The sequence below is a fragment of the Larimichthys crocea genome, chromosome VI (assembly GCF_000972845.2).
Source record: "Larimichthys crocea isolate SSNF chromosome VI, L_crocea_2.0, whole genome shotgun sequence".
NCBI lineage: Eukaryota > Metazoa > Chordata > Actinopteri > Sciaenidae > Larimichthys > Larimichthys crocea.
This window is the reverse complement of record NC_040016.1, coordinates 14,459,880-14,486,944: the sequence shown is the minus strand read 5'-3', so window position 1 is coordinate 14,486,944 and position 27,065 is coordinate 14,459,880. Positions and strand designations below refer to the sequence as shown.

Genomic DNA, 27,065 nt, shown 5'->3' with positions numbered 1-27,065 from the left:
CTTTAAATTGGTAATTCAGCTAAATAAGGCCAATACATATTTTCATATTTTCCTCTGAAAGAGTTTCATCCCAGACTTCGAAAATCAATAATGACACCACATTATTAAATACCACCGTCTTTGGCAAGCCTTTCTATCCTTACTTTTTTCAAACTTTCTGTCAGCTTTCCCCTTTAATTTCTTCCTCTTTTCATCAAACGTCTTACTTGAGGAAACAATCTTTGCGATTTTTTTTTTCTTCCTCTCCTCTTTTCTCCCCCGCTCCTCTGCTCTGGTGAATTCGCCGTTTGAATTCATTTTATTTGATGCGATAATCTCTTCTTTATTTTATTTAATGACCTGATCCTTTTTCTTCTTCGCTTGTCTCTGTAGTTCAGTGTCTTTAACCATCACAGTTAATGTCGAAAAAGGCAGTTAACTGCATTTAAGAATATTGGAAACAGAGAGAGGGTTGAAACCAGAATAATAAAATCTCGGATGGAAACCACAGACTCGGTCAGCTTAATTTTTTTGATTTATGCGGCGCAGGCAGAGGCTACATGTTCTTTTGTTATTTCTCCTCTCTCACAGGAAAAAACTTTGAGCGCTTTAGTCGGTTTTCACTTCTTATTTACTGCAAAGTGTCTTGATAGTAGGGATACAATTTACAGCATGCTCCACATGAGGAAACCTTGATAATTCTCTGTGAGATGATCTGAACTGTAGTCTTTTCCCCCTCAGACTCCACTGGACTAATCCCAGTGGAAAAAATAATGCCAGTGAAAATGAAATAATGTCCGCATGGTGATTGATGAGTAACCCATTCATGCATTTATCTTGAAAAATGATTCGACACCCTCCGTTTGGGGAGGTGGGATGTCCTCTTTCTATCCACCAATCTCCGTCCACTCTGCTCCATCTCGGAGTTTTTATTGCCTCTTAGCGAGTCTTCAAAGAGTCCAGAGCCTGTAATTAGGGGGCGGGCTCCCCGTGCCTCAAAACACTTCCCCGCGTTAGTGCCCAACTTCTCCCAAACTGTCCCGGGACTCAGAGCTGCGCTTCTCCCACTCCCCTCAGCTTCCTTAGGATTTTGTTTCTCAGGGATGGCCGCATCTATTCTGGAGGTAGGGAATGTAATTGTAAGTAGATTTTCTTCTTCTTCTTCTTTTACCTTCCACAATCTCAACTTTTTGTTATGATGTGAATTCTAGTTTATTTTAAAGTCACACAGTAATAAGTTGAAGTGATGAAGGGACGTCTGGAGAATAACACATGGCTGAATATAAATGTGTGACATAACAGGATAACTGAGATTATAATGTGTTTTAACGAGGAAAGATTTCAGGTCTGAACTTAAGCGTGAACTGGTGACAGAGTTTGGCTCATGCTCATGACTGCTTTCCTCTGTTCATCTGAAATTAATTCTACATGCAAGAGCAAACAGAAATCTATAATTTCATAATATGTTACCTCACATGGCGCATGAGATGCATGGGCAGTGGATGGAGCGAGAAATCAGAAGGACGTTGTGAAAGTCTTAACCTGAAAACTGGGCTGACCCCGGGCTTGTTTGAAGAGAAGGCGATAACCACTGATCAACTCTGAATGGACAGTCGGTGTAAATGTAAAGACAGCAGCCCAGTGTCTTAAAGTTATGATAATATGAGAGCCAAAGTAAAAAAAGAGATGTAGCACGTTTGGACTGAAAGAGACACGTTCAAAACATTCCCCATAGGATTATCACGATACCCCAACAGGTAACGTAGTTTAAAGTTCAAGTACAAAATTGTCAATAAACTTATCACTGCATATTTAAGATATGCTGTGAAGTTTAGAAATATTAAAATAATATAAAGATGATTTTTCATCAGTTCACTGTGTGTGGTAGCAATATGATATGTTGTGCTATGGTATTAGTGACCTGCCACACAGAAAAGAGAAATACTAGAAAAATCAGATTACGCGCTGCTTTGGCAGCGAGTTCAAGAGTTTGTTAAAAAGTGAGAATTTTCTCAAAGGGCTGCTAAAGATTCAGAATATTTACATGAGTCATAAATTGACGATCAACCCGATAATAAACAGAAACAATGGTGCACAGATCTGTAGGAAAATAAAAACCAAACAATGGTGAGGTCGGTGTGACATAATGTACCATTAGGTCTGACTAACATCTCCACTACCATGGTGAGAGAAAACATGTTTGACAAGATATCTGAGACACAGCTACAGTGAATAGTGCAGCACTTAAACATCAAGATCAAAAATGTTTCTGCGCGGCGGCGACTGTGAAGGCAAAACTCTGCAGCAAACATGAATGTAAAATTAAGAATAGCTTGTCGATGGTGGTTTAAGCGAAACAATAGAGCGAGGGAATTCCGCCTTTGCTGAGCAGAGCAGAACCTTCACAAGCATAAACATCCACTGCTTGAAATTGCCCTGACCACTTTGAAAACAGAGAGAGCAGGAAAAGCCAGCGGTGGCAGTCAGACATAAGTTTTTTATTAGAGTTGACACTGACAGAAGCAGCGGCAGCAAGCAGCCATTTCCTGCAGACAGACAGTCTCATTTTCCCCCTTGTCTCCTCCTCCCCAGGAAGACGCACGCTATGGCTCCAGTCCTCTGGCTATGTTAACTGCTACCTGTAACAAGTTTGGCAGCACAAGCCCCGTCAGGGATTCAGCTACACCCGGGAAGACCGGCAGCACTACTCCAGTAAAGAAGCCCTACACCATGACCTCTGACCTTCAGACAGCTAAGAACGGGCGGACCGCAGACGGCAGTGGCCTGGCAGACTCCTACACTGGCTCCTTCACCACAGCTGGAGGAGGAGGCGGCGGGCTGCTTACCCCCACTGGAAGCCCCCCTCCTTCAGCCGGAGGCTACACTACAGAATATAACCCTTTCTCCCACTCCTTCCAGACCTCGGTTTCCCAGGACCCGTCTCTTTTAGTGTCCAAGGCCCACGCTACGGCCGACTGCCTCACCAGTGTCTATACCTCGCTGGATATGACACACCCCTATGGCTCCTGGTATAAAGCTGGTATCCACCCTGGCATTACTGCTGCCCCAGCTAATGCCACGTCCTCCTGGTGGGATGTCCACCCCAACTCCAACTGGCTGTCAGCAACCCAGCCCCAGACGGACGGAGGTCTCCAGGCCTCTCTGCAGCCTGTAGCACCCCAGGCCTCTCTAAGCCCACAGCTGCCCAGTTACAGCACCGACTTTACTCCACTCAACCCAGCTCCTTACCCTTCCGTGGGACTGGGATCCTCCTCACACCTCCTCCAGCCCTCCCAGCACATGCTGCCCCAGGACATGTACAAGCCCAAGCCTGTGCCAAGCGCAGGGCTGATTGAGAGTCCCATGGGCCTAAAGCCCGCTAGGGGATCAGGGGGCTACAGTGGAGGGGGTGCGCCCACCAGGTCCTCATGTGACTGCCCCAACTGCCAGGAGCTGGAAAGGCTGGGGGCCTCTGCTGCGTCCCTGAGGAAGAAGCCGGTCCACAGCTGCCACATCCCAGGCTGTGGGAAGGTTTACGGCAAGGCCTCCCACCTCAAAGCCCACCTGCGCTGGCACACTGGCGAGCGGCCCTTTGTTTGCAACTGGCTGTTCTGCGGGAAACGTTTCACCCGCTCGGATGAACTGGAGAGGCACGTGCGCACCCACACGCGGGAGAAGAAGTTCACCTGTCTACTGTGCAACAAGCGTTTCACACGCAGCGACCACCTCTCGAAGCACCAGAAGACCCATGCGGATTCTGCAATGCAGGGGAAAGCTGTATCTGTGGAGGGAGAAACAGATCCACGGAGCGAAGAGACCACAGAGCTCAACACCAGCGCTGTACCCAACAATCCTGTTGCTGACCAAATCACCAACGGAGATGAGAAGACTGGCACACCTAATGGAGTGGAGAACAGCAGTGGACTGTTGGAGATCTGACTCTATTAAGTCTTCTATCCAGTGGGTTTGTTCTTTATGGTGAAAAATTCACCTTTTAAATAAAGAAAAAGACAGTATTTTGTTTTAAGACATACAAAGGATATCTGACCATGTTTGAAAAGACTTGATATGATAAATGACTGAATATGTTGCAGGTAGCAATCACTTCATTTTCTCTGGACCACACACACACACACACGTAAACATAGACCAATGCACAATATATGCAGAGAGACACAAACATTAGCAACCACGCAAGGCTCTACAAGAACACAAATATAACATTCACATGTGCAAGCATATTTAATGCATACATGCATGTACACGCACACACAAAGAGAATTATGCCTGCACACACGCATACAAGTAAACACACTCATGCACACATTTACCCTATACACATTTTCTGCCTTTCAAATGAGACAAACCACTGGGGAAATTTAATCTGCAAAAGCAGAAGGAAAAGAGCTCTGAAGCCGCAAAAGGAAAGTAGTTTTAGAAGGAGACTTATGGTTAGGATGATGGAGTTGATGGAGCATTGCATGCCTAGAGAAAAATCTGATTTACAGCTGTACTTTGATACTTATTCATTATTCTTGAAACAATCAATGGACAGTCTTACTTACTGCTTCTTGTTGCCAAAGACATTTTGATGTAAAGTGTTTTGCATTTCACTTTTGTTTGCTGTTTGCTTCTTACTATGTCTAATTTAATTTCATATTTACATAAATAGTCTAATTTATGTCTTAAATTATACGCATGGAAGATTATCTTGCACCCTGCAGGAAATATAATGCCTGAAATAACGCAAGATGGTTGAAGATGGCCAAAAAGAAAAGAAAATACCTTAAATTAAGTTTTTTTTTCTTATTTATTAGTTATAATGTGGAGTCTGGGGTTATGTTTTTAAAGATTTATTTATAGATCTTGAAGTTAGATGTGTGTGTAAACTATTTCTATATAATCTTTTAATTGTGAAGTCTTCCACACCTGTCAAAGTAATGATTAATAAGGGCTTCCCCTTGTTTGTACATACTATATATTTACAACAATATATAGATATTGTTAGGTGTGTTATTTTTCTACTTTTTTTTATGTATTTTCTATATTTTGTGTAACTTTCCACAATGAAAAAAGATCTCTATGATGCAGCCGTTAAAAGAAACATAAACATAAGAGCTTAATTTGTTGCTCATGTTGTTGTTGCTCATGGTAGAACTGAACTACCACTGTTTGCTGACTTGTTGTGAAATGAGTGTATAAGATACTGTAAATAGTGATAAAGCATTAAACCTCGTAAAGGTTAACATGTTGTACAAGTTGTGGTGCAGAATCATGACAATGTTGGTGCTTTTAAAAGTAAAGAAATTTCAAAAGCATTTTCCTCACTCGTGTTATTCGTACGCAAAGGTGTTTTAAGGAAAGGAGCCATTCCTTGAGGATGGAGCTCACTCCTCCACACTTCATCACTCACTGTCGTTCTTTTCATATCTTACTATATTTCCACCTCACCGTGGCCAACCAAATACTTTCATTATCTTTTGCAGCACAAACAAAGCCGTCCACTGAAGTGAAGTCTTAACTCCACACAATGACCCCCTTTCAGAGAGCCACTGTAGTTACACTCAAGACAATTACTCCACTCTCCAGCTTTGAGAGGGGTAATTACTGAGAGCGATGCTCCAGCAGAGTCAGTAGAGAGGAGAAGAGGGGATTAGGACAGGGGAGCTGTGGTTGCATTGTTTATTGAGGGAGGCGGTCAAACAAAGGACCCAAATTAAGGCAGGATGCAGGACGAAAGACGTGATGTAGAGATACGAACGCAGAGGAGAAGCTGCGCTGACCATCAAGTATAGTCTGTCAAAACTCTCTGTACCGTAGATGACATCTTTGTGTGTGTTTGTGCACGAGTTAAAGTCACAACAAGTGGCACTTGTGTGTCTTTCTGTCTAGCTTTCTGTCGGCTCATGCAGGCTATATTACAGACTAATAAAAATACTTGAGGTGGGTGGACTGTGTGTTAAAAGAGAGGTAGCCTCAGGAAAGACTAAATGAGACCTGCAACAGATGTGCTGTGTGCTATAATGGTGCCAGACAAATGATTATTCAAAGAGTGAATCTTTGTAGAGTATGTTAATAATCAAAGTGGTTACCAGGTGACAGGTGGCACGTAAAAACAATTTCAGAAATCCATTAGATTCTTCTATTCAACGCGAAACTACACAATTTTCACAGCCCTAAAGAAAGTGGGTGGATAATGGATGACAACATTGTTTTAATATAAAAAGAGCTTCATCACAGAGGTGAAGACCTGTACAGCTGGAACCCCCCTGAAGCTACTGACTCTCCTGTTGTAACATTTACACTTCCCAGGCTGCATGGTTCCAATTTAGGGCTTCTAATGAGCTGTAGTTGAGGTCAATTTATATAAAACGTCCCGGGGCCGACTCTGTCATCAGGGACCGACATGTTTATGGTGGTCTGAAGTGGGCGCACGGTCGAGTCCACAACATAAAAGGCATACAGGGAGAATGGGGTAAGGGTAGGGTGTGTCAGGGTGGGGGGGTTAAGAAGACGGTCAGTGGCTTTTAAAACCTCTGCTGCTACTGGTATTTTCTGCCTTTTTTAAAATACACTCCCTCGGCAGCGGTGGTGGCATACTGTAGCCTTAACTTTATTTTTACTTCTTTTATTTAGAAAGCCAGGAAACATTAAGTGTTGCTTCAAATAAGGTCATAAAAAGAAAAATATACATGGAGTGACACATAGGGGCGAAAGAAGAAGAAGCTGGACAATCTGTTCCATATGGTTTGCCCACACTTGCCCCTGTACTCTTTTACAGAATCAAATCACTGCAACACACAGACTTGTTAGGACCGAAGAAGGTTATTCCAGACACACCTGTTAAAGCCATCGCACAGTCCATTTCCGACTGAACTAACACGAAGAAGCAATTTAAAAACATTCACTGAAGCGTGTTTAGTTTAGCCATAAGACTTGATGAGTTACATAAACTTTTGCTTAATGAATTACTCGGGGCAGTTTCAGCTTTCAGAGATTCCAGCTGTTTAAAATTAGAGTACAACTCATCACAAAATGCTAATGAATCTCCTTTTCCTGTCATTATCTGGTCCTAACTGAATAGTCAAGAAACAATGCACTGTGCTCTGACATAGCCACAGGCAACAGGTCGCATACTAAACCCTTCCAATGAGTGCGGGGCGGATGAGCGCAGGGCGGGAGGGCTTGCAGAGGGGGGGGGGATTTAAGAGGCATAAAGCAGGACAAAAGCACAGGTGTCTGCAGGTGTGACTGGGTCTCTGTGGCAGAGCGGGGGTAGAAAGGAAAAAGAATGTCAGTACGCCCAGAGGCTCAGCACTCAGGCCATAAGTAAAAACAAGATAAGGCTTTCTGGCAAAGGGGAAAGGTAAATTGACCTGAGTGAACCATAACATGACCTGAAGAGCAAAAGAGGTCGAGTTAAAAAAAAAAGAAAAAAAAGGAGGAAACATGACAGATAAGAGAGGACAAGAGGTAAAAAGGTCATGCAGATGTACTTTGTGTCTTATCATTCTTTGCAGTTGTGTAAATGTGTCAGCAATGGAAACGGCATGTTAGATAAACAGAGGTGTGTCAGTGATTGAGTGCTTTTCTTCATTTATGCCCTAAACTCAGTGACAACATGCCTCCGACATGACTCCAGCTGATGCAACAGTCTTCTATCTTGCAGCATTACGTCCTATATCTCCTCACTGAATCATCATCATCATCATCACATTGGTGATAGAGGTTAGACCCTCTCACTTTTGGCTAAACAAATACCAGTATGTGTGCCTTGCATCATCAAATGTGGAGTGCTTTTCATATTTCCAAAATCTAACCATACAATGTTGCAGCTTTTTCTTTTTTCCTAGCCTCTAACTGCCTTTAAAGTTTAAAAGGAGCGCTCCCTTTGCTGCCCAGTGCACCAAATGCGGCACTAAATGAGGCCATTTTGTTTATAGGAACTGTGGGAGGGTTGTGGGTGACTCTGTGCCCCTTTAAAAAGATAATATGCTTCCCATTTAATGGCCTCCGGATGACAAATTGCTTCCAGGGGAAAATTAAGTTAAGAAAATTGCATGTGTGACACGTAAAGACATATCCACTCAACTAAAGATGTTTGACATCCATAATTCGATTATATGCAGTAGGTGCAGTTAGGAGTTTTTTGAATAACCACATTTGCCCATGAGGCATGAATAAAGTACATTATTTGGCTCTTTATCACTAATCACAAGTATTTTTACATCACAACACTAACGCTCATCCAGTAATCATGACAAATCATTCATATTTCATGCAGATTTCAGGTCCTTTGAGACCTATAGTGAGAGTATTTACAGTATAGTCAGCACAGTTTACTTCATTTTAGCCACAATGCAATGTTTTTTATGGACTAGAGAAATAATCGTACATCTTTTGGAGGTGGTTGGAAAAACACTTCACCAATTATAACTTAATACCCTTACAAATATCTAGAGTGGTCATAAACTGTTCTTTCCTTTTGAAAATGCTTACTATCTTGATGGTATTCCGACTAAGATACAGCCCAAACCATTCTTGTTTGCTTTTTTTTTCTACGTTTAAAGCCACTAAATACTTCCTTGGAACATTTTAAGTGAAGGGATTTGAAAGAAACACAGCGCAAAAAAAGAGGTGGTTGATATGTTAAAACAGAAAATCCTCAAGGGAGACAAAGGTAGAGAAAAACACAATCAGAGAGACCTGCCACTAAAAGTACAGCGTTAAGTGAGAAATGAGAAGGCAGCCAAATAGCAAATGAATCTGGGTTTGGATCAACTAAATGAGGAAACTGAAGAAGGGAAAAGAGTCAGGGAGGAAGGAGGGAGAAGAGAGAGAGACAGTAAGGCAGACAGAGAGAGGGAGAGAGGGAGTCAAATGCAGAAAGAGAACTGAGTGATTTGGGTTGGAAGCGGGAGCAGGGAGCCAGGGTTGGCAGGGTTTTGGTGGAGGAGTGTGGTGGTTCAGAAGTCCTCCAGCGCGAGGCGCCAGTGTGTCCGGCGGGGGCCCTGACCATGAGCTGCCTCACCCCCCCAGAGCCACGGCCACAAACCCCATCTCCCCCTTCACCACCAGCACCGCCACCCATCCAACCCAAAACCCACTGGCAGGCAGCGCTTCACTGAAGCTGCTGCTGCTGCTGCATGTTTATTTAATATTCTGAAGAAATTGAAATATCTTTGTGGGTTAACACACATACATACACAATTACATATCACTCACCCGCACACACACACTCGTACACGCACGCATACATTCACACACATTACCACCACAATATATAAATAAATAAAGTAGAGTAATAACGTTCTCTTGATCTGTGGCCAAGAATAGAGTTGGAGAAAATCTTTTTCAAATGGTGTTTTCAGAAGCGTAGAGGGAGGAGCGTGAATGTCTGACACTGCATGTTGCCTGAGCAGGCGGCATGTCTCAGACTGACTCCCACAGAGGAGAGAGAGCATTAACCAAAGTGGTTGACAAACAAGAAATAGTTCCCATGTGACAGGAACGGAGTAAATAATTAATCCCAAATATTTAAATTTGCTGGTACATTTTAGTGTCAGATCCATCAAACTGTACATGGGTTTCATGAAAAAAAAACATTTAAGCACTTTAGCAACTCTGAGTGTGTGGTCTGTGAATGAGAACACGTATATGAGGTGTTTGTGAAGTGTTAAATGAATAAGCATACATGCCAGCCTTTTTTCTTTTCATATAAATGCATGAGTGCACACGTGCACACATCCATAATGAGTCTGATCATTACAAAGCAATTCCTTCAGACAGAAATCCCTTAAACAGCCTCTGGTTTTTTGGGCTTCATGCTATCCCCCTTCTGTCTCCTCTCTCCTCAACAGCCACCAACCACTGCTGCTGCCAAAAATAACACAGGAGCGCCACTCGAACCCGCGCCTCACCACAGCACAGCTTGGCCGCAAGAGAGGGATCAAAACACACACAAAAAAGGAAACACATCATATTGTGGAAGGAGGGAAAAAGAGCATTCATACAGCTCCATGCTTGAAGATATCTACTGATGATTTTGGCAAGCAAAGAACCACACACACTAATGCACCAGGCCAAGACAGGGGAAAAGGAAAGTGTGTTTGTGTGTGTTTGTTGGATGTACTGTAAACTGCTAAAACGGTATTCATTTCTGATCTCATTCACTCAGTGATTTAACCACAAACTCAATAAAAACCCTCACATTATCACGTTATAGGTCAATGAATTAGGGCTTCCAACTGACAAATGAAGGCCAGGCGAACAAAGCACATTAACGCTGAAAGTATGAATAGTGAGCAGGAGGGGTTTACTCTGGTGGCCACTGATAAATCATGCTGCTTTGATTGTAGGTTTGGGAGTTCAAATGGGAGACTTTATTTTACTCATTGTCATGGCCAGTTCACTTTGTGTTGCACTTGGCAAATTGTGCTTATCCACACACTGACACGCTGATGCCAATGAATGAAGCCATCAGAGTCCAAGCTCTATTTCCAACGTTGGCCAGCAGGGGTTTACGAGCAAACCGTCGTGGGATTAATTGACGAGCCGCAGAAATAAAGGAAATGATGGAAAGGTGGAAAATGTACTGAAATATTTTATGGAAGTGCTGCTATATTAGTTGGCCAGGAGGTTCTGAACTTGTGGGTCCAAAGGTTTTTAAAGGGTCTGCACAACTCCTCTGGGTATTCACCAAAGCAAAAGGCTCCAAACTAAACCGAGTAACTCCACCAGAATTAGAGATGTTGGTCTGTAGCCTTTTTCTATAATTAATTCACCTTTTTCTCGCCTAGGCTATATATAAATGTAACATTTCTACACTTTTAGACACAGCAGGCCTATTATCTTGTTAACTTTTTCACTTTATATTCTTATTTCATCGTGTTATATTTATACTTTTATTTGATTTTATTTACTTGTAGTGTTGAATTATCTCAATCCTGATTTCCTCATTCAAAGAACCTTGTGCTTTTGTTTTGAAAAGTTGCATGAAGTTTGTTGTTATTTATTATGGATAAGTGTATCTTTCTGACAAAGCACAGTTAGTCTGGGTCAAAACCTTTTTCTCCATTATCTTTTATTATATATTAAGATGGTAAGTCTACCATCTGAGTGAAATCTCCTGTTAGTCTACAGTGTGAATGACAGGTGTCAGGCAGACCAAGGCTCCAGAGCACCGACGAAGGCCCGACACGGAGCCTCGTCAGACGGGCAGATCAGTGACTGACTGCCGCTCTCTGCTGGCTCCTTTTAGTCATAACTCATTATCACACACAGAAAGTCAGAAATAAAAGTTGTCAAGCAAAACATGTGCTCCCTCGGCAGCTTCTTGCTCACACACGGAAGAAAACGAGGTAGAAACAACTAACATTTACTCATGTCCTGTTGGCACTTACTTGAGTACATCCATTTTCTGGTACTTCTTCATCCATTGCAGGTTGACTGACGAGTTGTTACTCATAAAGTCTGATTTGTTTTTACTGCATTACACAGTTCCTGTTGAACCAACTTGACTTATTATAAAACCTATGCATGTTTACTACTGCAATTACGGTAAACAAGTTCATTTTACTGTACTGGCTAGGTAAGTGCATTACACTTTACTTGGCCACACTTCATGCTGCGTTTCAGAGGCACATCTTTTACTTTTAAAGAAACATATAACAACATTTTCTCCATAACAAACTCCATTTTATCTCCATTGTGTTTAATACGAAGTGTCTGTTCACCTGTTTCCACAGAGAAACCCCCGTGCTTGAGCACATAAACACCTGTATTTGTACTTTTTGCCATGTGCATAGTGTTACGAAAAACTCCGCGCCCGTGTTTTCCGGTGTTCCAAAAACGGACCAATGAGATTTCGAGTCTTACGTCATAACTGTGCTCCGAAAAGGACTTGGCTTAGAGGGGTGGGCTTCGTCTGCTCTTCTTTACATGTTGTTGTTGTTGTTGCTGCTGATCTGTCCGGGGAAAAATACCGGCAAATGAAAGCAAGTGTTTGTTTTGGTGGGGGGATTAACCATCCGGAACCGATCGGCTCTATCTGCGTGAAATAGGGAATGAACGACGAGACAGCATCGGACAGCTGGAAGAGAAACTCCGGGTGCTCCAGGTGAAGCTAAGCTAACGCAGCACAGATGATGATCAGATCCTTCATTCAGAGACACTTAGAGAGTCCTGCACAACAACACGGCTGCTTTTTAGTACCGACTTGTTGTTTGTATCAGACAGCTCCTGAATCAGGTGACAGATGTGTCACTGGAGTAGCCAGCGTTAGTTCACTGTCATGATCAATGAGAATAAACGCTATTAATAAGGAACTGTGTAGCCCTGTTGGACAAATAATAAAATGCATCTATCACCTACAGGTTCAATGTATGTTTGCATGCTGCTGTTTAGCTTAGATAGTTTATTTCGAACAACAAAGTGAACTGAAAAACAAACAAATCCAATGAAAATAGTCAAAACAACAATAACAGTAGTCAATACAAAAAGTAACAATGTGAACCCAGCATGTCCGAAAAGGAGTAGGATGAAGCATATGCTTATTTAAACCTACCCCTTCTCCACTATTCAATTAATAATCTTACTCAAACCCAAACATACATTTCTAAGTAATACATATTTACAAAAAAAGAAAATGGAGAAATAGAAAATAAATAGATTAAACATGCAAATACATAAATATGCTTGAATATCTATCTATGAATATCTATCTATCTATCTATCTATCTATCTATCTATCTATCTATCTATCTATCTATCTAGTATAACACAATGCAATTCAGTTGCACCACAAATGAAAATACAGATGAGTCAACACGTCTCCAAAACAGATGTTTATATAAAAAAAAGATGGAGTTAGATCATAAGGGAGGGATGAACTGCACTGGTATATGTGCGAGCATGCAGGTCTGACCACAGATATTTCAGATCATGGCATCCTCCAGTTGTTTGAATTAAATATATTCTATCATACTTGGCAAAATTATAATTGGTGTTTGTCTAAAATTTGAGTTTCTGAATAAGCTGCATATTGTTCACACTGTTGTTGTAGTGTTTCAAGTTTAACAAGTTTGAAGTTTGCAAGGTTAATGCAATTTGAAACTCAGTTGTTTAAAATTTTAATGGTGCCTGAAAGTGTTTTGTAATTTGGATGAAGCTATGCTGCCCTCAGCTCGGTGTAGCAAAGATAGTATTCAATAGAGAGAATGTAGAAATAGTTATCGTTAAATTAAAGTTCTTCTTATGATGGGCTTTTTTTTTTCTTTCAGTATTGAGCAAATGCTGGCTGTGAATCCCGGAAAGACGCCCATCAGTCTGCTGCAGGAGTATGGAACGCGGATAGGCAAGACCCCAGTGTACGACCTGCTGAAGGCCGAGGGACAGGCCCACCAGCCCAACTTCACGTTCCGCGTCTCCGTCGGAGAGATCAGCTGCACCGGCCAAGGGCCCAGCAAGAAGGCAGCCAAGCACAAAGCAGCCGAGGCTGCTCTGAAGATGCTCAAGGGAGGCCTCGGAGGTCCTGCCGGAGTTGGTGTTGGAGTAGACGGGTTTATTGGGGTTGACGTGTCTACCGATGGAGACGGGTCAGTTTCCCATTTAGTTTTTTCGTGTCTTTACACTGGCTCTGAAGTTAAAACTGATACATAGACAGCCACATTGTAAAACTGTGTGGTTTAATTTCCTCTGTGTTTGTTTTATCTCATTTTTCCGCGCAGCTCCCATTCAGAGATGAAGACGTCAAGCAGTTCTCAGCAGTCTGAATGTAACCCTGTAGGAGCTCTGCAGGTGAATAAACACAGAGAACTACTGTAGTTTGTGTAGTTTAAGGTTTTGTTTTGCTGTTTGGCTACTAATACATGCTGTCTTGTTCAATCTGTCCTTCTCACTTTTGTGCATACTTTATAGTCCCCTGCCTTTTGTTTTTCTGAGCATTCGTCTGTGTACTTCTCTGCCAGGAATTGGTGGTGCAGAAAGGATGGCGTCTGCCAGAGTACACAGTCACCCAGGAGTCTGGTCCGGCACACCGCAAAGAGTTCACCATGACCTGCAGAGTCGAGAGATTTGTTGAAATTGGTAAACACATAATGTTTCATCCTTGGAGATCATGTGTATTTACACTCGTATAAATGACAAGAGCTTTGACATGTCTCTGGCACGGCTTACAGTTACAGTTTACAGCTGCTACAGTTGCTCTCACTCGGTTAAAGCCGATATAAATATTACTCAATATCATTCTGTGTGCCACGTTACACAACATGACTCCCGTTTCTCTCCAGGAAGTGGAACCTCCAAAAAGCTAGCCAAGAGAAATGCAGCAGCTAAGATGTTATCGCGTATACACGACGTCCCAGTGGACCTGAGGACCAGCAACGATGCTGACACAGAGGACGACACATTCACCATGGTGAGAGACAAACAGAAACAAACCTTTATCAATACACCATCCTTTGAATTGTATTTGCATCACTGTTGTCCGGTTGTCTATCAAATGTTATGCAGAATGATATATGCAAATGCACCTGACACCCTGTTTTCTTTACTTGCTCATAAATCATGCTGGCAGATTAAAATAGTTTTTGTTTAACTTCATCTCTGCAGCATATGGGGAGCAGAGCTGAGTCAGGCAAAAGTAAAGGCTTCAGCTGCACGTGGGATTCTCTGCGTAACTCTGCCGGAGAGAAGATCCTCCAGCTCCGCAGCCACCCTCTGGGTATGCCCTCAGACTCCAACTTCTGCTCGTTGCTGAACGATCTGTCTGTGGAGCAGCGCTTCGACGTCAGTTACCTGGATCTCGGTGAGTTCACAAACAGCGCCGGTTTAGCTTCAAAAGAGATGCGGAGTAAATGGACATCAGTGGCTACACACACAAATAGAGCTGCATGTAAATATAATCAATGAGATGGTGCGTATGATAAACTCTTTTTAGGGTGCAGGGTTGTGTTTGGTGTGTACGCCTCTACCGCTTTCACATCTGGCTTACACCATCTGCACTTTCACGTTATTATGGGCAAATTCTAATGGCAGCATACCACAAATAAATGACATGCAGTGTGGTTTCTATTACTGCCGTAAGACATGGAAAGTACCCGCAGCTGCATATTGTCACGGTTTTGTGCTGGGGAACCATCTGTGGACAGTACTTCACAGATGGACCACGGATGAACTTTTAAGCTGGCAGGTTTATGTGATGCACTAAGACAGTGCTGAATTTACTATTTGAATTATTGATATTTATTTATTTAGATATTGGTGCTGTAGTTTGAGATTAACACTCTTTTTCATATAATTTATCTAAGTAACATAGATCATTAAATTCTAATTTAACTGAGTAATAAGACACATTTGATGGTTACAGATTCATTGAGCTGTCTGTCTGTTTTGCATTAAAACTTATAATGGGTAACTCACACAAATACATTAATTTAGATGTTTGATCCTTGCAGAGTATTAAATGTTCAAATATTAATAGAAAAAGACCGTAACTGAAGTACTGCTGCTATCTGGGTTATTAGACACATACATGTAGCCACTGACACATTTTATGGTACACAGGAGTATGAAAAGGAGTCCTGACTGTCAAATCCCTCATCGCACCACTGTCACTGAAATATGCTGTATAGGAGTGTATTGTCTACTTTAAGAATTATGTATTTAAACTAGCAGAGACATTTCCAAAGCAGCAGTGAAGATGGAGATATGCTTCATAGTCAAAGTCTTGCTTTTTTAACATTCTTGTTCTTTGTCGTTTCAGAGGAGCGTAGTCTGAGCGGCCTGTGCCAGTGTCTAGTGGAGCTCTCCACGCAGCCAATCACGGTGTGCCACGGCTTTGCGCCGAGCATAGACGCCGCTCGAGCCAACGCCGCCCACAATGCACTGCAGTACCTCAAAATCATGGCCGGAGGGAAGTGATGTCATCTGCCTCCTGACAGACTCGAACTCGCTCACGATACAATGCCTGGGAAAGAGTTCCACTTTGGACGAAGGAGGCACTTTTGTGAAGAGTTCTTCACCTTCAATTACCTCAAATTTGGAGACTTTTTCTGTCTCTGAATTAACCGCTGAAGCTCCTTTGGTCACATCGATTTCTTATTATTGCCAGTGAAGATTTAGTTGCCCAAAAACTCCCCTCTCCTAGACATTTTGCAAATTATTAGATTTTTTTTTATTCCATTTGTTTTTTCAGTACTTTCAGTTTTTGTTTGCTCAGCATCCATATGCAGCCATGTTTTCTTAAAATCTAATGTTTAAAAAGTCTTTATCTGAAATGGTAAATGGTGCTCTTGCAGTGAGTTACCAAACTACTGCAGACAAATTCTGATTTCAACAAAGGGCCCCAAAAAGTCAAAGAGTGTTTGTAGAAATTGGACTCTGGATTTGCCAATTAATGGAGCCACGTTTAACCCCCGTTCACATGGATGAACGTAAAACAAAAAAATTCCAGACGTGCTGAAACATGGACAGAAAAGGACTGAATCGATATCGGAGGATAATTCTTTTAAAGACTGCCGGATGAGCTTGAATGAGTATCGAAAATGTGGCTTTTGCTTTGTATTAATTTGAACCCTAAATTCTCAAATTGTCTCTGTGATGCTCTTAATGTTTGGACATTTGACATTCAGTCAGCTGAAACTCAGTTCAAGATTAGAAGTCAGCTGTAACTCACCATGTTATCTTTGCTCCACATGATGAACTCAAACTTGAGAAATTAACGCTTTCTAATGATGTTACTCTTTGGTATTCCCAAACTAGAAATCGATAGAAGGATCAGTAGACTCAGGTGAGTGAAAACGATATGAATTGTCTTTGTAATTTGCATTTTGGAACTCTAGACACAATCATCAGAAGTGTTCACATTTATGAACAGAGAGAAATGACTCATACTGTGCATCTTTTTAATTGTGATAATTAAAATAGAACATAATTCAATTTAAAATCCCATTTACTCTCACACGCAAAGTGTAACTATCACAGCGTTAAATAGTTTTATGTTCAGAGTAAAAGAGCACAAAGTTCTGTGAGTATTCTGATTAAAATCATTATGAATTATAAATCAGTGTTGTCCTAATGCCAAATATTGTTTCATTTACAATTTAAACCCTGTGATTTGTTCTGTCGATGTGACTATGGTGATATTTGAAAATTGATGAGCCGCATTATATTCTCCAAATACTTGTGAGTAAAGTTTATTTAGTAACAAAGTGCTTCACAGGAGTAAAATTGTTAAAACTAAAACCATAACAAGTCAAAAGAATAAAGAATAAAACATAAGCAACAACAGACATTTAAAAAAATGACAAAAACTAGACAAAACTTGTGTCTTGTATACAGATTCATTACCACATACTTTCCTGTATTTGCATATCGGTTAATACCGCCTTGCACACATCTGAAGTAAGTATTGAAAATAGGAAACTAAAGATTATTTTCTTTGCACAATGCAGACTGACCGAGTTTCTGTAATGTACTGTACGTCTATTCCCTCTGGTACACAGTACATCATGTTTAATGCAACCTCATCCTCTGAAAAGGTCAGATCTGCATATTTCTTTTGTGATCACTCAATTAAGTAACTTAGCTGCTGGTTTTTAGCAAATTTTAGGTGCTGACACGACTGACGTCAATGCTGACATCGATACAATTAAAGACTTCTTTGTTGTGGCTGTAGAAAATGTGAGTTCCATGTGAAATTGACGTTTCCAATAAAAACCTTTTTGTAAACTTAACTGTTGTCATAATGACTTCCCTGCTGAATTGCAGTTGAAATTGAAAGAATGGTCCACGCGGTATTCCAGCAAGCCCTTTCAACAGTGTACTGATATTAAATAATCTGTATTCAGTATGAGTGATAAGGAGAAATATAATACTCTTTCCACTTTCCTTGGGTGGGAAAAAAAGTTGACATGTGATCAAATCCACGACTTATCTTAATCTTTTCATTACATGAAGCTCTTGGCTGTCATCTGCTATGTGCATATGATGAGAGGCTGAATTCTTCGTCTGCGTAGCCGCTGCTGTCTGACTGCATGCTGTCACCCCGGACAACTTCACCTACACAGGGACACAAACAGAGTCAAGCAAAAACTCCATGCACTGTCTGCCACTACAGAAATGCAGCTGCACTGAATATTGACCTGAATACACGAAGGCACATATAATTTGTTCTGAGTGACAAATGCACACCTGCTCATTGACCTGTATACATGTGTTAATTGATAACATTAGTACATACAGTATAGTAAGTAAAATATTAAATTTAGCAAGAAATACACACACACACACACACACACACATCCTTTCTACAACAATTGTGCAAATGTTGAGTGGGTGTTCTGGTTACAGCAGATGCCACAGTGTTGACTGACTACACCCTTTTCTTCACACATTTAGAACGGTTTGTACTTGGCGAACGTGTTTTTTGTTGTGAATGAGGTCTGCAATTTAGTGACCACACAAACAATTATAACAAGTCTCCATCCTGTGAAATATGACTGCTGCAGAAACTACTGCTTATGACCATTTTCATTCTCACAAATAAAATATGAATATCCTATTGACTATAACTACTATACTATACTATACTGTACTGTACCTTTGTATTGATGTTTTTTGGACAACAGGGAGGTCGTTCTTGTAGTTTCTGATTGTCCAAAATCTTCCTCTCCTGCACTATGTACCTATGAAGACAAAAGGTATGAAATATTCATTATATGCTGTATGTCCTGTTTGACTTAAATATTCTGAAACAAGGTCATGAAAATTTTTACACCATTAAGGCTGAATAATGTATCGTTTTGTCATCATCACACTGTGCACTGGATGTTATGTAATAACCTAAACTACAATGTTTACACTGTTTACTGATGATCACTGGTTGGGTTTGTTTTTCCAGTTTCCAATCCTAAAAACAATCAGTTTACAAACACAATAATCATTAGTTGGTTACTAGTTTTGCAAGTACCACGTTACACTTCCGTGAGGAATGAACAATGAACAATTCTCTTTTATTAATTAATCATTGCTTATGTGATTAATTCCTCCCACCAGTTTAATGCTACATATACATTATCTGGAGAAATTATGTAACTTTTCTTTTTATTGTCACTATTTCTTCTGTAAAAAAAAAAAAAAAAAAAAACATGTCAATGAGCTAAAATTGCCTATGTGCAGCACTGTTCTAACTACTGTACCTCTTCCAGCTCAAAGGAGTTAACCTGTTGCAGGTTATTGGAGACAGACCCCAGACCCTGATGCGTCAGTGGATTCAGGTACTGGCTCTTCCCCTGGTTGAATGACTCCTTACATGTCTGGATAGATGGGACAGCTGAAGTCGGAAGACTGGAATCTGGTGCGTTCAAGGAAGAGGAAGAGATGTCGTCGCCCACAGTCACAGTGATGCAACACTGGGTGACGCAGTCATCAGAGGCCATGACAGGAGGTGGTCTGGATACACCAGTGTGTGAGTCAGGCTCAGAGGCAGCAGTTTGTATATGTGATTCAGGACATGATCTATCTATGCATTCTGTCTCAGAGGAGATAGGAGGGTTTGTTTTTGCACTACGTGTGCAGAAAAGCTCTTGGTGTGCGCTCTCGACTATCTGTGGGCAGATTGTATCAAATGTAACCTTGGCAACAGGTTTCAGATTAGCGGTCCTTGTGTCACTCTGAGTTGAACACAAATCGAGTTCCGGCTGACAAGAAGTTTTCTGATGAGCAGTTTCTATCACAGTTTCTCCTGATAATGATGACACTAGAGATGTTCTTACACTGTGAGTCCTGCTGTCAAGGTCTTCTGGTTTATCTGCATCACCATTATCTGTTTGTGTAACGCCCTGTATCTCGTTATGACAGATTTTATTGACATTTTCATGAGGGTCTGTGTCCGCCACAGTCTGCTGTGTTTGCTCGGTTTTCCCGCTGTCACAGGGCTGATCACCATCTGTGACTAGCGTAATATCCACAGCTGAATTACTCCTATTAAATCCCCCCATATCCAGTTTCTTGGTCACCCCAGTCTTGGTCTTCTCCAGAACTATACCCACAACATCCGGGAGGCTGGACCTTTTTTTTGGGGAGGTCTGTGGAGAAGTGGAGTCTGACCCACGAGGAGAGCCGGTGTAGAGACACATCTTTGAGACGGTGTCCTTCAGCCTCTCGACTGGAGAACGTGGCTCGCTGCGGACGCTGCTCCTGAAGCGCTCGATCCTCTCCACGGGAGACGAGGAGAAGGTAAACTCTGGTGCTTCCAGTTTCTGCAGAGGAGTGCGTGACACGTGAGAGTAGAGGGAGTAGAAAGCATTGGCCATTGCTGTGAGCACTTGCACTTGTCTGAAACGACCTGTGGAAAGAATAAGAAGTTGATTAATACAAGTAACATGGATCTCATTTTGTACATCTCAGGATTATTTCACCTTATCACACACTGAAATATATTATACAGTTCACATGACAGAGATAAATTAGAGCAGAGTGGGTTAATAACTCCACAGACTTACTAGCTAGAGAGAGGCTCGGGTCTTCCTCTCGTATCCGCCGTAACTGTGAGTCCAGGAAGAGGCGGAAGTTAATGCCCTGAGCCAGAGAGGGGAATGTGAAGAAGCGAGGAGGGATTCGAACAGTGACCTGTGGCTCATCACAGCCGAAACCCAGCTCGTACAGCGTTTCCTCTGCATCCTCCGAACACAACTTCAGTACATCTGATACACTGGTGTGCATGTAAGAAAAAGAAGAGACACGTCTTTTTTTTTTTTTTTTTCCTGTTAAAGGTTTTTATGAATGCTTTAGGCTTTATAAATACTTAAAAGTCAAGCATGTGTAATACTTGGATACTTCATTTGGAAAGCTGCAACATGTCAAGCAGGTCATTCAAAGGCAAAGAGCAGCCTAGTTATCAGTCTTCATGGATAGAGAATTATTAACCCTTTAAAGGTGTTGAAGCCTCACCTTGATGTAGTTTTACAGGTGGAGGAGGAGAGGCAGCTGGAGGCCATGCTGTGGCCCAGGTTCAGTGATGGCAGACATAGTGCCTGACGAGGGGTACTGTAGGCGAGACATGTGTAAAGTTATACTGATTAACTGAATAACATACTGTAATCTGAGATATTAACATTATAGTAATAGATACTTTACAGTTTAGTATTGAACTATTAAATCAGCTGTTTCACACAAAAAAACATTTTTTTATTACACCAAAAAAAAACATCTTGGTCAATGAATTGCCACATATACTCTCTGTATGTGAATAATCCAAATTTAAGTGTTACCCAAAGCCTCATCGATTTACATTTACACAAGGAAGAGGTCGGCTACTGACCTGGTGAGTCTGCCGTGACCTTGTTTGGAGCTGGGATGCTGTGTGAAGCTTCATGCACAGCGCAGAGCAAGGAAAACAAAACAACAATAGTCCATTCATGTAAGTTTCTTTAGTGCTGATTTGGTAACTTCAGAGTCACGTGTCTTCAGATATACTTTCAAAACTAAAGAAGTGTACTTAGAACCTCATACTGTAAGCTTAGTTAAAATGCATCTAGGTCTGACATGAGAGCATCAAAGACAGTCTCCCTCCTAAATGAACTGTGGTCATGTGCAGAAAATAGAAAATGGAGTTAAAAATACAGTATACAGTACAGTTGTTGACTTGTCAATACAATGATTAAGGACTCATACTAACTAATATTCACTAATTCAATAGCACAACATTCCTTTCCCTGTTGTTTGTTACTGCAGCTACAAGATTACAGTTGCTACTCACCCAACTTCAGATGTCGTTTCTCCACTATTTAACAAAGAAGCTGAAACACAGGGGAGAAGAAGAATGTTCTAACATGCATCTGAATGTCGGTTTCACTGCCTGTTTGCAAGTATATATTTGCTTGTGCTCATACAAATATATGCCTGTGTACATATGAAATTTGGCACTTAAGGTGTAAACTCATTATCACTTTGTGCCTAACTATGTTGAAAGAAACTGACACAATGAAAGACATGTGATGAAACACTTGTACCTACTACCAGGATGTCACTTAAAGATGAATTAATGGTAATTTATTATAAATCCAACAAAAAATATGAAACAACAATTTTTTTGTCCACATAAGGACACATAAACTTAAAGGCACCAAGCGATTTATTAATAAATTAAATAACTTTTAAGGTGTTAACACAAAAATGAACTTCCTTCTTATTCCAAGAAGTGTAAGAACTACACTTCTTAGACTTCTTGGAATAAGCCTAGCGATATTACAAAACACTGGACATCTTTGTGACATATTACAAACGATATGCACCGATGGTTCAGTCTCTGTGTGTCTTTGTCACCACTACCACAAACAAAGCATACGCTTGTTGAACATTGACGATAAGCACCTTATTTTCCTACAAGGACATTTCCTTCTTTGTGAGTTTCCCTTTGTGCGTTTTGTGTGCTTGTGTGTGCACTTACCATCAGCACCAAGACTCAACTCATCGTCAAAGTGTTTGGCTTTCAGTGCAGACTCTGAAAAAGACACACCGTGCATGAAATTATCAACTGAAAAACTGTTTTGAATTCTTGCTTGCACATGTGATCGAGGCGCAGTGGCGTAAACTAAGTACATCTACTTTAATATCTACTTAAATCCTGGACTTATGTATAAACATGAGGTACTTGTACTTCCATTTCTTGCTACTTAACACTTCTACTCCGCCACAATATAGACGGAAAGATTTTACATTTACAAAACAGGCAATGAGATTATCACATATTACATAACAGTATGGAATGATTAAAATTAGCTCCAACTTGACCAGCTGCAAAAGTAAAATGCTACTAATAATTAATAATGTGTCTTTACACTGGCTCTAATACCTAATAATAATAATATACAATAGTATAACACTCACCTTTCACTGATAATGTGTACATTATTTTACTTTGCTTTTTTAATAGTATTTTATATTGCAGTGATGCTACTTTTATTTAAGTAAATTTGTCCTCCACCACTGCTGGTTTAAGACTAAAGTCTTCTTTAAATTGCACACACTGGAGTTGATTTGCATTTACTACATGCAAACAGTATATATGTTAAGTGCATCACAGATATCAAAACTGACTAATGGTACTAAATGGTACGTTGTTACTCGTGACAAGTCTTCCTTTCATACTCACCGAAACTCAGCTGATCAGAGTTTTCTGAGCGGCCCTCCAATCTGTCAGACATATCTCAGTGTTAATACTTAAATACACATGCACACACATATCCGGTTAGCAACATTTGCATGCTTTTTCTATCAAATAAGTGATTGCATTTGCATATATTGCCTCATCTGGAATATGACGGCAGCCCAGTTACAGTGCATGCTTGTTATAACCACTTAGATCTGTTCCCTAATCAGCTCTCAACAGGCTGTCAACTTCCTCTTGTAAAAAAAATGTTCACATGCAACATTAAGGCCAACACCTCCATGCTGAATTCTCAGAAAGAAAACCTCCACACTACTTTACTGTAATTGTCCTTCAGTTTTTGGAAACAGTTAGATGCTGACACACTGTCTCTGACTGACCCTGCAGCTTCCTTTTCTATGATAGATAAGTAACATTAAATAATGTCGGTGTGTGTGCTTACCTCTTTCCTCCAATCAGTTTCATAACAGGAAGAAGGAACAGTTATTTCCTTCTAGTAATATCATTATAAGAAGTCAAAGGGCTCAAGTTGTGTGCTTTCCTGGTCAAACAGTATCAGGAAGGCTGGCTGAAATATTTCTATATCCTGACTAACATTTTTACTATAACCAACAATGCCTTGAAAAGCTGCCTGCATACTCACATTGTGGTTTTAAGGAGCTAAAACAAGCTGGTTTTTTTTCCTCCAATGGATACGTAAAACTGCAGCATCTAAGGCTATTGTGGCAAAAACAATACTGTGGCTCCCTCACCACACTGTCTTCCTGGAACACCTGACCTCAGAGAATTTCCACTACTTACTGTTTGTTAAACCAGTTTCCATTGACTGACACCTTCTCCTTCAGAGTGCTCGAAAACTATGATCTCTTGAAAAACATGCGAAAAGCAAGTTCACTCACCCACAACCCAGGAGCCAGTTCTCAATCTTTCCTGTGACGCATCCTGTGGAAATCATAGATGTACAACATGTAGCTTTATGAGTAATTAAATTGAACAGATCTTCTCACGTATGCACACTGTAAATACTAACTTTTGATGTGTATTGCCATGAAAAAGTAGAAGCTCTGATTGGATTGAAGTAATACAGTTTCTTTTGCTATTTCTAAAAGGAGAAGTGATTCTTTTAATTTTTGTATCGTGGCCATCGTCAGGTTCAATGAATCTTTAGTCACATAAACAGACAGATATGGACTAACCATCAGAAAAGACATCGTCGTCAGCTAAAGAGGCAGAGGGGAGGCTGCACGGCGGTCCTTCAGGGTCCAGTTCCTCCAAAGTGAGCCATTGTCGGCTGCTGTTGATCCAGGCTCGTCGCCTCACTGTGGATGCGGGGCTCTCCATCACCTCAGTTCACTGGAAACATGGTGTGGTCAAAGCTACAGAAGGAACAAGCAGGATGGTGAAATATTTTTTTTGTTTTCCACTGATGTTTGGTTTAAAAGGCTGATAACATTTGGCACTGAAGTCTGTGATATTCATTGTTTTATGCCTGTGTGCAAGAGATTATCAGCAGGAAGCTTCCTCATAACTTGCATTTTTTGCCAAGTTTGACAAGCCTTTGAAACAGTACACTAAAGAGTAACTTGTGACAGATTCATTGTATATAGTAGCCATCACCTATGACGTAGGAATCCTTCAACTTCTGCTTTTAAATTCATATTTTCCAGCTAAAAACACCATTTAATGACCCTAACCCCAACCTACCAAAGTGTCTATGGATGACATTCACAGACCCTCTAAAATTGTATTAAAAAGCCAATATCGGTAAAATATCAGTCTAACCATAATGAAAATCAAACTATAACAAAAGAGCACAACTACACAAGTTCAGGTTCAAAGTTAAATTGAAGTAAAGAAACATATATAGTTAAAAAAAATTGTTTCTTCAGGATGAAATGTCATAAAATACAGTAAAATATAATACAGTAAAAAGATAAATATTTTTCATACATATGAGTGACAGATGGATCCACCAAAATCCACCGCAAAGCATAAAAGTTGCATCACCTTAATTAATTCATGAAGGTTTTGTAATACCTATGTCTAAAAATGGTTATGATCCGAAAACATGTATCATCTTTTAGGTATATATCATTCATTTGTTTGTTATGATGAAAGTTTGTTACACATAGACTCTTATAAAGATCTGATCCATAATTTTAAATGTTTACATGTCGACCAGTTTATCGGCACTTACTTTAGTCACAGCTGTCTACATCCTCCCCCCCAGATGCGCATCCAAAGAGTAAACTTTGATGTAAATAACAAAACAAATGGCCTCGATTCCTCGATAACCAGCGATCAAAGTGTGTCACCGGGTTGTGTGAATTGTCTTAAGTTTGTAGCTGAGTCGCATCGGCCTCCTCTGAGCGCATAAAGTTAACAGGAGGAAAGCGGCATTTACCTTCATTGGCGCAGGTTTCACTTCTGTCACTGGCGCTCTTCTGTCTCGTTTCCTGTTGCCTGATGTGTCTGAAACTTATTTACAACCCGTTCAGCAAACTCTCAAACTGCATCCAGCCTGCTCTACTTTTTTTTTCTTCCAATTATTAATTTATGAGAGCGACTTTCTGGTAAATGTCCTCCGATTCGCGGCAGCCTGCCTACATGCGTGGTTGCAGTTGCGCTGCCTTGGTAGGAAGTGACTTTGCATCTCATCTGAAATACAACAGTTTTATCAGCGGAGGACGCAGCTGCGACACATCCTGCAGAGACAAAAGCCTGCACACAGACTCCGTGCAGGTTTTCTGGAAATGTCAGAGGTAAAGGAAACGATACTCATCATCACAATAACTTGATTCGCACGACAGGAAAGCTGCAGATCAACTCTTAAATGACCTGAATTATTTATTTAATTGAATTTAAATTCATTTAATATACCATATTCTCACTTTTAATTGATTTAATCATCTCATATCATCATATATCATAGCACTGTTTAACTTTCACAGTCACCATCTTCTAACTCGCACTCTGACTAACTGCCTTATTAAGGCTTAATTAATCATTAACTAACGCTTTATAGATCAGTTACAGGCTACGTGTGAGTTGCCAGGTTGGGACTGTTTATCCTCCTTTACCATCACTTAATTTGCATCGTGTCTTTACTTCATCCTCCAGTAGACTGTCCTCAGGACCATATCTGGATCTGTTCATTAACATTTACAACTGCACATCTGGATATTACAAGATCGCTATATAAATGACGTATTAACATTCATAATACAGACAGATTAAGGCTGATTCACCCTCTAATGCGTTTTTAAAAACATTTATAAATGCATATTTGGTGGTTTATTATGTTTTGTTAATGACTTATTAAAATAACTGATGACTTATTAAAAAGTAAGAATCTCTTAATATCTTATTGTTGAATTTTAGTGACTTGACTTTTTGAATGCAGAAAAGCTGTTTTGTTAATTATTTTCAACATGGGAGTGTTGTATGTTTGATGTGTTACATTTATGATTGATTTAATGTGTTTGACACATGTACTATTTTTCTGTGTTTACATACTGTTTACACTGTACACGTCTTTTATTGATACATCACTGTCTATACTGTTCATACTGTTTATACTTAGATCTACACTGTGAATATCTTCTTATATTTGCCATATTTATACTGATTTTATCTTTTTAGATTTGCAGTTTTTCTTAGAAATCTTTAAACCTGTATATATTTTACATTTTTTATTCATGTCTTTTGCTGTTTGCATCCAGGGATATGAGGGAAACGCTATTTCAATTCTCTGTACATATGTCAACACTGATAATAAAGTTGACTTGACCTGACTTGACTATTGGTTAACTTTCATTTCTTACATTGTTTTGAAAGCAAATATGGGCTAGGCACCTTTAGGTGTGTGTGACATTTAAATAAAGTGGTTCAGTGGTTTTAAATATCTAAATTCATT

General features: G+C 40.5%; 3 protein-coding genes across 6 annotated transcripts; 2 read left to right on the top strand and 1 right to left on the bottom strand.

Moving 5' to 3' along the window:
- The first annotated feature begins 983 nt into the window (after positions 1-983).
- sp7 (Sp7 transcription factor) lies at positions 984-5,262 on the top strand. Of its 2 annotated transcripts, none has more exons than XM_019268681.2 (2): positions 984-1,103; positions 2,572-5,262. In XM_019268681.2, the coding sequence occupies exons 1-2, from the start codon at positions 1,083-1,085 to the stop codon at positions 3,916-3,918; spliced, it is 1,368 nt and encodes a 455-aa protein (XP_019124226.1). In that variant the 5' UTR covers positions 984-1,082; the 3' UTR covers positions 3,919-5,262. The 2 variants fall into 2 exon arrangements, with proteins under 2 accessions (XP_019124226.1, XP_019124225.1); XM_019268680.2 differs by having other exon boundaries at positions 984-1,118.
- A 5,994-nt stretch (positions 5,263-11,256) lies between these two features.
- On the top strand, positions 11,257-17,715 carry tarbp2 (TAR (HIV) RNA binding protein 2). Of its 2 annotated transcripts, none has more exons than XM_027279401.1 (7): positions 11,257-11,339; positions 13,260-13,574; positions 13,707-13,776; positions 13,947-14,064; positions 14,268-14,395; positions 14,590-14,785; positions 15,743-17,715. In XM_027279401.1, the coding sequence occupies exons 2-7, from the start codon at positions 13,270-13,272 to the stop codon at positions 15,898-15,900; spliced, it is 975 nt and encodes a 324-aa protein (XP_027135202.1). In that variant the 5' UTR covers positions 11,257-11,339; positions 13,260-13,269; the 3' UTR covers positions 15,901-17,715. The 2 variants fall into 2 exon arrangements, with proteins under 2 accessions (XP_027135202.1, XP_027135201.1); XM_027279400.1 differs by lacking the exon at positions 11,257-11,339 and adding an exon at positions 11,877-12,097.
- tespa1 (thymocyte expressed, positive selection associated 1) lies at positions 17,148-25,837 on the bottom strand. Of its 2 annotated transcripts, none has more exons than XM_019258842.2 (12): positions 25,554-25,837; positions 24,346-24,525; positions 24,049-24,091; positions 23,135-23,175; positions 22,430-22,483; positions 21,740-21,779; positions 21,302-21,349; positions 20,932-21,027; positions 20,484-20,692; positions 19,179-20,326; positions 18,581-18,665; positions 17,148-18,039 (listed from the first exon to the last, which is right to left on the bottom strand). In XM_019258842.2, the coding sequence occupies exons 2-12, from the start codon at positions 24,488-24,490 to the stop codon at positions 17,948-17,950; spliced, it is 2,001 nt and encodes a 666-aa protein (XP_019114387.2). In that variant the 5' UTR covers positions 24,491-24,525; positions 25,554-25,837; the 3' UTR covers positions 17,148-17,947. The 2 variants fall into 2 exon arrangements, with proteins under 2 accessions (XP_019114387.2, XP_019114388.2); XM_019258843.2 differs by lacking the exon at positions 25,554-25,837 and adding an exon at positions 25,347-25,503.
- Between the last annotated feature and the right edge of the window lie 1,228 nt (positions 25,838-27,065).